The sequence below is a fragment of the Acipenser ruthenus genome, chromosome 8 (genome assembly GCF_902713425.1).
Source record: "Acipenser ruthenus chromosome 8, fAciRut3.2 maternal haplotype, whole genome shotgun sequence".
In the NCBI taxonomy this organism is placed as follows: Eukaryota; Metazoa; Chordata; class Actinopteri; order Acipenseriformes; family Acipenseridae; genus Acipenser; species Acipenser ruthenus.
Window position 1 is genome coordinate 43,737,408 of NC_081196.1, and position 12,616 is coordinate 43,750,023.

The 12,616-nt window shown below is 37.9% G+C and overlaps 1 protein-coding gene across 20 annotated transcripts in view; it reads right to left on the reverse strand.

The window, feature by feature from the left end:
• The window catches only part of LOC117406574 (dedicator of cytokinesis protein 9-like), a 115,042-nt gene that overhangs the window by 61,635 nt on the left and 40,791 nt on the right, over positions 1 to 12,616 (reverse strand). For all 20 annotated transcript variants that reach the window (XM_034010693.3, XM_059029041.1, XM_034010688.3 and 17 more), the window contains exons 2-3: positions 7,060 to 7,176; positions 936 to 1,025 (exon numbers count right to left, since the gene is read on the reverse strand). In XM_034010693.3, coding sequence (XP_033866584.3) covers positions 936 to 1,025; positions 7,060 to 7,176 — 207 coding nt within the window. The remainder of the gene's footprint in view (positions 1 to 935; positions 1,026 to 7,059; positions 7,177 to 12,616) is intronic.

A 12,616-nucleotide genomic window follows, 5' to 3' on the forward strand; every position in this document is an offset into this window, starting at 1 on the left:
CTCTGTAAAATAAGCAAATGGGATATAATGCTGCTTCATACTATATTGTGCTCTGTAAAATAAGCAATGGGATATAAAGCTGCTTCATACAATAATGCTATCTGCAGCTGTTGTTCATGATGTCATGCTGCACTTGACCAAAGGGAAGTATCCTTTTTCCCCAACCCATGACGCTGCCTTCCACTGCACAGTCCCACATATTGAACACAGAAGCAGTGGAATGCCAGTTCCCTCTTGTACTGCACACACGCACATGCACACGCACACACACACACACACACGTTCAACTGGAAGCTCATTCATCCTAGCTGTAAAGTCCATATGTACTGATCTGCTTGCTAATGTAATGCATGAAGGAAATCAGACTCCATGGTTTAGCTAGTACAGCAACACTGAGTACTACTACGTAACCGTCTTCAAATGCTGGTTGGAAAATATTGTATTTTGAATGAACTTTTCAATCTGCTTGCATAAGAACAGCAGGCCATGAGATTCTGAGAATGAACTCCTGCTGTCAGAAAAAACAAGCAAATAATAAAAAGTCGGACATTTTTATCAAAGCCAAGTTCAATTTGAACCATTTTGTGTGAAAGGAAAACTATGAATTTAACAATGCAAACTTCTACCCAAAGAAACAACCCATGCAATGCCAATAAAACTTGTTGGGAGGTCCAACTATTTATTATTGTAATGATGCTATTCTTCTAACACTAACTGCCTGGATGCCAATAGTATACAAATAACTCCAGGACTCAAGGGCAATGATTGCACATAATGGTAAAGGGTCACCTGTTTATGCACACTGTTTATCCACTCTTACTACTGCAGTTACACATTAAAACCGAAACCCAGTACTATCATACAACAATTTTCTAGAAAGTGTTCTCTTTTGATCAGAATGACTTACCCAAGGTTAACAAGATGAATGGACTTACCTCTTGCACAAAGAGACTCTGAGCTTCTTTCTCTGCATTTTCAGGCACCGTAGAATAGAGAGTCCTGCCTTGGCGTCTCAGCGTAGATATCTAGAAAACAAATAAATAAACACCTGTAAATAAACACACAGTCATGTAAATGAACACAGTTAAAAACAAACCACACAGAACAGGGCCCTTTGAGACAACAACAATACACAGTTTTGTGTAGTCCCAGTTTACAGTCCTTATTTTAAATTGACCATTATTCTAGCCACAGCAGAGACCAATTATTCCTCTTACAGCAATCAACTTTGACATACCCATAATTGTGGAACTTCACTAGAGTTCAGAAAAGAAGAAAATGTGGCTGTAAATAACACATCCTTGCCATTACAAACTTGTGTTACTGCCATCCTAAAAACACATGGGAGGATTACTTCAGAAAGTGTTATTACCTTTTATGACTTCTGGGCTTTAAAAAAGAAAAACAATATAATAGTTTAAAATACAAGCACCAGAGAGTAACATTTTATAGAACTTCATTCCTTACTTGATTTTTTTTTTTTTTTTTTTTTTTTCATAACCTAGAACCTAATACAATGAAGGCTGTAATTCCAGAAACTAGATAATTCCAGATAGCGTAGTTGCCATTTACAGCAGAGGGTATAAAAACTGAATCATGGATACAGCGAAGGTGACAACCTTTTCCCATCACAGTCATTCGCATGAGACCAAGTGCGCTGTGATTTTCTCGTAAAGATACGACCAAAATAATCACACTGCACAGCTAAAACAAAAATATCTAACCCCTTTTTTTTTTTAACTGGTGTGCCACTCATGCATTTACAGTACCTACTTGAAAAACGTAAGAGAAAAGAGAGATTTCAACTAAAGCCAAACTACCCACACCAACCTTTTTAATAGAATTCAGCTATGTCAAAACAATGACACAGTATAGTGACAAGCCTCATAATTAACCTCATCTGAAAATCCCCAGGGTGTTTGTGGTGCATTTCAGTAAACCACTCTGAACTACTGCACTTAAATGTTATCTTTGTGACAGGTTACATGCTATCGTACAACAGTTTTTGGAACCCCACCTTTACTCTAGGGAGTACTCTACGCATAGCAGTCTTCAAAATAGAGTTAAATGCTCAGACTTTGAAAGGTCATTGAGAAAACAGAGCTGCTTCTCCTCATTGTTTGACTCCGAGGCCCAAACACACCCGCCTTGGCCACACGCCACCCTCACGTAGCTCAGAATGTATGTAATGCTTGAATGGCAGCGATCCTCTGAAAGTGCTCCTAGAACCTGGCTAGATGGACTGCTGGGTGTTTTAACTGCTGTAAAGGAGTTAAAAAAAGAATTCTCTGGCGTAAATGTTGACAGACATTAAATACCACTCTGTCTGGCAGGGTTGATTTAGCGAGGGTTGTGATTTAACAACATAGCTTCTTTTCTGCTGTAATTTCACACTGCATAAGCATGCCAGCAGGGAATGTAGGGCACATCTCTCAGGAACAAGCATTTCCCCTTACAGCACATACAAGAATGTTCTCAGATTTTTCTTTTTTTTTCATCCTTTTCAAGTTTTACATAATAATTGTTATCTTCAACTCTCTTGTACGGGAACCCACTTAAAAACAGGACAGCAATCTAAAAATGTCTTTTTCTTTCATTATTTAGATACCATTTAGATAGATAGATTATTTAGATTAGGTGTTGATCGAGCTAATTTACCATTCCAAGTAAAACAACTAAAGAAACAGCTGCTTGGATGCTTGTGGATTGCTGTTCTCCACAGAGTCTGAGAAAAGCAGTAATTATCATAAACTCAAGCAGCTCTTTCTTCACTTGTTGTACTTTGAATGGTAAACTAGCACAAGAAACACCAATGACCTGAATGATCGCTTTGTGCAGCAGCAGTAGGTTGATTATTTAATTTATTTATTTATTTGTATTCTAGTTCCAACATAAACTAGCTTGAGATTTTTCCATTCATCCGCTCTGTACATCACAACCAGCGATTCTGGGAGGTCTGAACCTCTTCTGCAGCCCACTGCGGACGTAGCATCTGCAGGTGTGTGCTTTTACTGTAGTGAGGTAACCTTCCATCCCATTGCAGGACTGTGATCACCCCAAAGCAGCCAAGGCAAAGCAGGTGAGAATGAAAAGTGTGACAAAAATGTTGTTAAGAACTCCCAATTGAAAATGTGCCAAATCTGCCAATGCTTTATGGAAACATTAGTTTCCAAATTAGCTTTCCTGCCTGCTTCAGACAAACTGAGAAACCTGAAGTACTGTAACAGATAGATGTGCAGAGGATTTCTGTATGCCTACAACTGTATATAAAAGAATAACATTTCTAACAGAGCGGTGATAGAAATCACAGCCAAAATACAAAACTACTGTACAGTACAGAGAATAGTCTTTTTGATATATATTGTCAGAGCAGCGGGTCATAATTTCTGCATAAAGTAATGTTTTATCGTGTTGGGCTATTTTAGTCATTAGCTTTTTTTCATTGGTTTAGAATTTGCTACTCATAACCAAGACTGACTGCTCAAAAAATAAGTAATCTGGCTGTACTGAATACTCTGTTCAAGTGGATTAAACGGAATACCAGTTTCTTAATTCAAACAGACTGTAAATAGCACATCCTTGCCATTACAGACTTGTGTTACTGCTGATGCAGGCCTAAAAACACAAGTGGGAGGATTACTTTTAATGATTTCTGGGCATTAGTGTATATATATATATATATATATATATATATATATATATATATATATATATATATATATATATATATATATATATAATATATATATATATATATATATATATAGTTTATAATACAAGCACCAGTGTCAAATTTTAGAGTTTCATTCCTTATTCTCTTGACTTAAGGCTATTGTTCCAGAAACTATGCTTAAAATAAAAAGGCAATGTACTGCAGTAATGATCCACAGCAACCGAACCCAATACAGGGACCTCAGTCACAATGATGAAAAAACATGACAACTGCAAATTAAAATCCATTATCATTATTGATTTCTCATTCAAAATTGCAGTACATGGCCCCCTGAAAATCTTATTCATACTACCTTTTCTGGAGACACTGAAGATAATGGTCGGATGGCTGACAATAAGCACAGTGGTGACCAATGCACTGGTCCCATACGATACAGTGGATATTATTAAGAACAGCAGCAATGATAAAGTCAACAGAATCAATACTGTGTCCTTCAGCAGCCTCATGAAGCTACAACAGAAAAGCTTCTCCAGCACATATTCTGTTCAGCTGGGAGCAAAAGGCCTCAAAGGAACCCATGATAAAATCATCAAAGTTTCTATTTGTGATCACAGGGTCTTGCCTTCCTCATCCTGTTCAGAATGTCCCTGGTTTGAGATCGCAATCGCTCTAATGCAACCAACAGAAGCAAACATGCGTGAATAAGAAAAGCCAGGATGTTGCCAGAAGGAAATGCCCCGCAAAGGAGCACTGTATGGAACAGTAATCAATATCCTACTTAAAAGGAACTGTAGTCCACAGTATTTACACACACAGGCTCACTTCATAGTCAAATCTTAATATAAAAGCATTTCTAACAGTTGGTTATTCATAAAAGAAAAGAAAATGACACTGCTTTCATTCATTTGCTTAACTTATGATTATGTAAAGTAAAAATCTATTTCTGGAAGAATTAAGTGCACTTTCAAAGTCTGCCTCAGTACCCATCCCAGGAAGGAGGGCACTGCCCAATACTGTAACACAGGCAGAGGTGGGCACTGAGGGCAACTACTCTACACTCTGAGTCAGTGGGGCATCATATCTTGGACTGGAGATTCTGCATGACTGTACTACAAGCCTTCCCTGCCTCAGACTTGAAATGTTTTCTTAGACACCCCACAGACAACAGACATTTTAAGTTTATAAAAAGGCCTTAAAACAACAACTGTGACACTTTCAAAATGTGGTGATATCTAAATCTTAGCAACTCAGCAATGGCTTTTGTTACACTTCAGTAAGTGTTAATGATCACATTCTTAATTAAGCAAGTACTGCATTTGCCTCAGCTGCTCTTCAAGTGTTTCAAGTGCTAAGAAGTATTTTTGTAGTTAATTAAATACAGGACTGAATATATTTGATATCATATAAAACAGGCTCTAGATTTTTTTTAAATTACTTAAATAGGCCAACACAGCATTGAAATACATATGAGGTTCAGATCAAGGATTCATCTGGGTATTGGACGTTTAAAATAAGAATATATCGGAAGTGTGATTTGATGACGGCATTTCCTCCTTTACACAGAAGCCACACATCTGAGAAACATAAAACAGACAAAGAAATTCCCCATATGTAGAAAAGTTACAGTTCCATTTGACTTCAATCTAACCACCAGTTTTAATACATTGTCTTTTCAGGTGAGCTAACAGCCATGAACAACACTTAAACAATTTGGAAATAATTTAAGGTGTGTGTAATAACCAGATTATTGTTAAAGCCAACCATCAGATGTGTCTTCAGTATTCCATAGACTACTCAGAGAACAGAAACTTAACTGACTTGTCCATTAATTAATACTAAATTGAAAAAAATCAGAGCTGACGAATGTGTTTTTAGAACTACTTTACAGCAGTATAGTAGGCTGGCCACCCTAATAGTTTGAGTTCGAACTAATTTAACATCATTATTTTCCTAATTAACTTGTTTAAACTGTGACCTCCAGTGGTTAAATAAGAGCAATAACCAGGACCTCTTGGTTCCTAGTACTCCACAATCAAACAGCCAGAACTGCTATAAGAGAAAATACAATTCTTATCAGTTTTAAGAAATGACTACTTGCTTAATAGTAGCTTTCAAAAAGGAGCATTTAACACCCATAGGAAGTAAAGCCTGAAGGCAGTACAAGTGTAGCGAGTTATTACCAACAAATGTGTTTATAGTAATAAAGCTTCAGGACGACCTCTCTGTCTAAGGCTAAACCTACACACCCACAACAAGCAACCATATTAAAAAGAACCTCATTATGGCCAAATTCTCTCCTTTGAAGAACTCAAATGACAGTAGCTGGCTTCTGAAAAGGATGTATTACAATATGTGAAACGTAACAGTATGTATATTTTCTTTGGATTAGACACATTTTTTTTTAATGTATGACACAGCCAGGAACCAACACTGACCTCTGTGAAATTGCGTCTCACCACACATCCCAAGATCTTAGCGTGGGTTATTTTTCCTGCGCTTTATGAATTGTTTTTGTTAAGTCTTGCTATATTTAACTCCAGTGAGCAATGACCATCATGGCTCTCACTCTGCTAAATGCTGCAACAGTGCACAATTGAGTTCTGTAGGTCTGAAATTGAGCAGCTACCCTTCCCTGGGCTCTTGCATAATAAAATACTTCCCTGATCTTATTTTTATCAACATTTACTATTAAAAATGTTCAGGCTTTTAGTTGTTTTCATACTTCATATACTGTCTTCATCCTAATCCTACAGCACATGGAAATGCGAATGGTCTGAGAGAAGTACTAAAATGAGCCATTGTTTATGATCGCAGTGGAACATCTGTATGTGGAGGAAGCCAAATGTTTCTGCAGGTTTGCCATACTGTATATTAAAATCGTTGTTCTCTTCCTGTTGGAATTGCTAGACACTAAAGACTAATGCAAGAACAGTAAGTGTCTCAAGTCGTGTGCTGCTGTTAGTGGAAAAGAAATGAAGGAATCCCCGCTTCTTGTTTAATGGCCTTCCAGATAACCTTTAGTCTCGAGTCAGGTCTGTAGAGGAAAAATAAGCTAACAAGCCATGTAAAATTATACCCTTCCTCCTTATGGAGTGATGGAAACAGCAGCATCATTTTCTACAATCTGTCACAGGAAAAGGCTTCTGCCAAGGATTTTAACAATGGTTTGTCTAATTTAACACGTGAGATGGCAAATTAGAGGACTCTGGCAGTCATCCTTTAAAAAGGCAGCTATATCTAAAATCAAACCATTTCAAATCAAATGACTTACGTGCTTTAATATGACGTTTTGCTGGAAGTGTTCCCATTTACAGAAAATGAAGAGCATGGTGTCTGCTATGAACTGGACATGCCTTGAAGGGCTGTTCTGAGACTTTTATACTCACATAGAAATCTTCAAGGGGAAACTGAAGCATGTCCCGCAAGGAATCACTGAGGATTTGGGTCTTCCTCTGAACAAGGACATTCTCGTAGTCTATTGGCTCAATTACTTTCGGTTTTGCCTGAAATGCACAGAATGAATACAAATTAGCTTCTAAAAATCAACAAAATGAAGCATAGTACTGTATATAGTTAAAAACACTCACACACACATGCACGTACATCCCACAAGTTGAATTAACTACATTCTATAACATTTGATTTCCGTTTCAAATTTGTTCTGAACTTGTTAGAAGTAAAAATGTAGAAACAGCACCCATTTAGATTATACATTTAAATACTCCACACAGTAGGATTTATATTATTCTATAAGCGCCTTATACAGTGATGTACAGTAGGATATGATACACAGTACAGACTACATCAATACACTGGTATCCTGGCCTTACTGTAGTTACTTTTGCTGCTTTGATGGGGGACAGAATGTTTACATCACCAAGTTAATTATATACTTGTCAGTTTCACAGGGTTTAATTAGTTCACGGTGTCATCTTCCTGTGAACCCTTGATTTAGCCTGACAAATTGTGCTTTTATGCAAACATGCATTTAAATTTGCTTAGCAAAGTTAGTGTAAATGCTCAGTTTCCTCATTTCTTTGGTTTAATGACCTTTAAAATGTACTGGAGAGTGAAAAATCATGTGCTGAAGTTGTTGAATAAAAACACTGCAGTGAACAATAGCCTGTGCTGGACATAGTGTGCAACTGAATTCAGAAAAATAAAAATACCAGACAAATGTGATCCCATTGAGGACATTAAACTTTGATATTCCAGCAAGGCCTTCCAGGTTCTCTTAATGCATTCCTGGAGCCTTACATGCAGTGGGATCTATGAAATGGACTTTACACGTATAAGCAAATATTTTTACTAGAACTTAAATGTTTTAGTCGAACTCGCTCTTAAATATAATTAACATATTCTTTATTTTGCTCTTATTTTCTACTGATTTACTGTACCTTATGACTGCTCTTATCTGTAATGTGATATTCTGTAATGTGATACTTTGTAATGTGATACTTTGTACTGTGATATTTTGTAACAATTGTATGGTCGCCCTGGATAAGGGTATCTGCTAAGAAATAAACAACAACAACAATAATAATAATATCTGAAACAGTAATTGTGGATTGATTATAAATCACTATGGCACCCATGAGATTAAAATGTGTTGATCAGGGAAATCGGTTTAAAAAACAAGTTGTTTCATTCAGGAGGATTTGGCAAAGTGGTTGATTTTGTACAGGTGCAGGAGTGATGCAGTGCGTAATTAACAGACAGAAAGGTTGGTAATCCAGTTGGAAATTGTTTATTTTATAATCCAGGTCTGGTGACCAAATAATAATCCCTGGCAATACACAACAATGTGTGCACGGAGTAAATAATAACAGGGTTGCAGTCCCAAACAATAAACACAAATATCCGTCCCACAATATACTAACACGGTCACCAGTCCTGGGTGCGTGCAGTAGTGCTCGTGGTGGGTGATACAGGTTTATAAGTGACAGTAGTGCAGTGCTGTTCCAGGTTTTGTGCGGGCCCGGAACGTGTTAGCGGTCTAATAATAACAAAGAAGAACAATTATAGACAAACAGATACTTTCTATCACGTTCTCTCCCGGGTCCAATCTCATAAACCAAAGCAAAGGAACAGATTGCGTCTCTCTGTCCCCTTTCATGCAGTCACACATGACCCCTTGGTAAACGAGTGCAGCCGCCCCTCCAAACCGCAACTGCCACATCGTTTCCCTTCCGGGTCGAGTTAATGCACCGGAGTTCCGCCCCCTTTCTAGCCCCCGACTTCCCTTGAACCCTGGGAAAGAACTGTCGGGCCAGCCCGTCCAAGGTACTCTGTTCTCGCTGTTTAGCGCCCTCACAGGTCGGGAGGGAGATTTACTACCAAGAATCATTGTATTTCTGTCACAAGGATACAAAATCATTGCTTTCTCTGTTTATTTGTGGTTTATAAGTCATTTATTACAGAGAAAGAAGCTGGCTGGGGTGAGCAACATCACTTGCTGAGGCAGGGTGTCCTCCTGGCGCCAGCAGCCCTTAGCTGTAACTCACACCATCTCAAACAGAGTGAAGCAGCATACAGACAAAGCACAGCAATACCACCACTTAAAGCATTCTGTACATGCAAAATGGGGCCTCAACCAAGCCACTACAGTAGGTGGACTGTTCAGTCTGCTTCATCACCACAAAATTCAGCATAATTGTCTGTCTAAACCCAGGGTTAAATATTGTAGCAGATTCTGAAGTCAGATTTGTGATGTATTGACAGAGCTTCATTGTGAGGTTCATATACAATTAACAAATCCATACATGTATTTAAATAAAAACAAGAATATATTTCTATATTCTAGCAAAGCAAAAGTTTCTAATTCTAATCCCTTTCATCTTTAAATGTACTGTAGATCCGAACGTTTAATACAGTAGGTGCACTTTCACCCTTAGCACAATGATAAATCATGTCTATAAATCAAACTAGCCTACACTGATGTAAACCAACAACCACAACTATTGTGACACAGACAAAAAGGCAAAAATTTCAATTAGCTGCATTTTCTGGTCAGCACATATTGACACAGTATGCTGTAAACCACTTTGATTTACGTGGCCCACGAAACCCTGTCGTATCCTGTTATCAGGGCAGTAATTAAAGTAACCCTTAGACCAGACAGTCTCAAAAGAGGCAGTGTGTTGGTCATGTTTGTTTGCAGTAACACGGCATAGGCCTACTATATGCAGCTGATGCCTAACCAGAATGCTTATAAAAAGCATCCATGCTGAGAAAGACACTTTGATTTCACTAGTAGAGGATTCACTGTGAAAGAGAAAAATTGAACGATTTAAACTTTAATGAAGTCTGTTTGCCTCAGTTCATTAAATCTAGTCTCTTGGGTGCACTGTACTCTCAATTAAATAAACAGGGCCCTGTCAGACACCTTCAACTTCCTCTGGAATACCATCTAATTGAATTAATAGGACATGCGTAAAGGAATGCTAGTAACCTTTAGTTTTGTTAAGCATATGTAGATTTATTAAATTTCATTAGTACAATAGGCACCAGTGATTAAGTAAATACACTTTGATATCCATGAAATTACACTGTTGTTGGTTTCTTTAACAATAGTCACAAAACATCTTTCGCTATAGTAGAAACAGGTGTTACATGTACTCTAATAGTGCCCCACTTAAGACTTACAGTTCGCCAACAAAATGTTATGCTGTCCACATGAAACCCCGTGGGGTCCTACAGTATTATCTAACACTAGAGGTGAAATATTTCCATCAAGCGTATGGAGTTGTGGCAGGATGAATTGTACTTGCTGCCAACATTCAAAGTTTTTACACCTCTGTGACAGAGAAAGAATGAATCTTGGTTATAAATCTCCCTCCCGACCTGTGAGGTTGCTGTGTAAAGGGAACAGAGTGCCCCGGACTGGATGGTCGGACAATTCATTCCAAGGGTTAGGTGGAAGTCGGACATCTAGAAAGGGGGCGGAGCAACGGTAAACCAAGTCATCGCCCCAGAAGGGAAGCGATGTGGCAACCGCGGATTTGAGGAGAAACGGTTGCATTCACTAACCAAGGGGGCGTGACTGACGGTACAAAAGGGGACGTGGCTAGGTGATCTGTTCCTTTTGTTATGGCTAAGCTGAAACCGAGAAAGGAGAACTGTGATTTAACCGTGAGTGTTTTGTTTGTCGAGTCTAAATTGTACTGTTTGTTATTATTAGACGGGTAACACAATCCAGAGCTGTCGCTACAGGCCAGCACTAAACCTGGACAACACTTCACAACTGTACACGAATAAATTCACCACGAGCACTTAGCACTCACTCTGGACTTGTGATCGTGTGTATCTTTGTGTGTGTTCTACTGTGTTTATTCTTTCGCACTGTGTTTATTATTTGGGACTGTAAACCTTTCGTTTGAAACGGTGCAATACACATTGCTGTGCATTGCCTGGGATTATTCTTTACGGTCACCAGACCGGGATTATAAATAAAAATGTATTGTTTGGACCGTGAACTTTGTTGTCTGTCTTCTGTTGCGTAATCACATCACCACTACACCTGCGCACTGCAAACCACTTTGCCACAACCTCAAAAAAAACTTTTAAGCTGTTACAAAGTACAGAATCTGAGTCTAACTTCTGGGAAAAAAAGGAACATAAAGACTTTTTACTCTTCAAACCCCAGTTCAATGAATATGGTTTGCCAGTGAACTAAGTATACAAAACCAACCCAAGTAACAAAAGGATCAAACATAATGGCCCATACCTTTCATATTCCTAGAGCCTAACCCAAACCTTTTCAACAACAGCAACGCCCCAACCCTTTTGGGTCATCATATTACATACTTATTTATTTTTAATCACATCAGGTTTCAGCTTCCTCCTCCAGTTTTGGGTCACATGATCTTATGGTAAAACATATAAATACAATATATCAAAAAAAGGATTCTGAATCCTTGACGGGGAAAAATAGAGAGCTGAGATGGTAAACCACAAAGCTGCACATCAAGCAGTTGCTATCGAATGGATACTTTGACAACGTATGATAAAATAAATGTACTGATATTGATAAAACAATTAATAAAGCATACATAGAGATAGTTACCCCAATAAAACTGTTTTTTGTTTTATTAACAGAAATTTTCATCAATTTAGAAACTTGTGATCCAACTGCTTTTCAATAGGCTGTGAACATTTGTTTTTATCTGACTTTGAACCAAGTTTCAGTTGAAGATCTACTGAAGTTATTGTGGGACCATTGTCTGTGGTAACTGACGACAAACATATTCTACAATGGACATAATAAAGAGTCAATTTTTATTCATTTATTTATTTATTTTTTTTAATTACAAACTGTCATCTTCTAATGTCCCGCCTTACTTCCTTTAGCTGTCCACCACTGTCTTTAACCCCTTCAAGATGGCTGTCACTGGCGCAAAAGCCAAAGAGCTTATGCAAGCAATATGCAGGCTGATTGCCCAAATAATAGTTTAAGGTTAAGGCTCCAAGCCATACTCTGCGGAAAAAAAACAGCATTTTAACTTCACATACTTAGCCCATTTGCCCATGATACATTTTGACTCACAAATCTCTGGTATAAGCATGAAATTGAAAAAAACCCAAAAAACAACACCAAGAAACCCATTTAAAATGGTATTACTGTAACAATGGCCACTCTTTTTTCTGCTATTGTAGCAGTCTGAAATTCCTTTTGCAGCACAGCCTACACACACTTATGACTATAATCTCCTCTTTTGTAGCCCTCCCTCATAAAAGTCTACATAAATATTTAAATATACCATATCAGAATGCCGAGGACAAGGCACAGAAGATAAGATAAAACACAGCATGTGTACAGAGATGAGTCTTTAAATGCATTCTTCACAAAACTGTGTTAAGGATTTAGAGCCAGATCACAGAAAATCAGAATTAGTGTTGCACCTAAAATAACAACTACTCTACACTGTGGTATGATTCCATTGC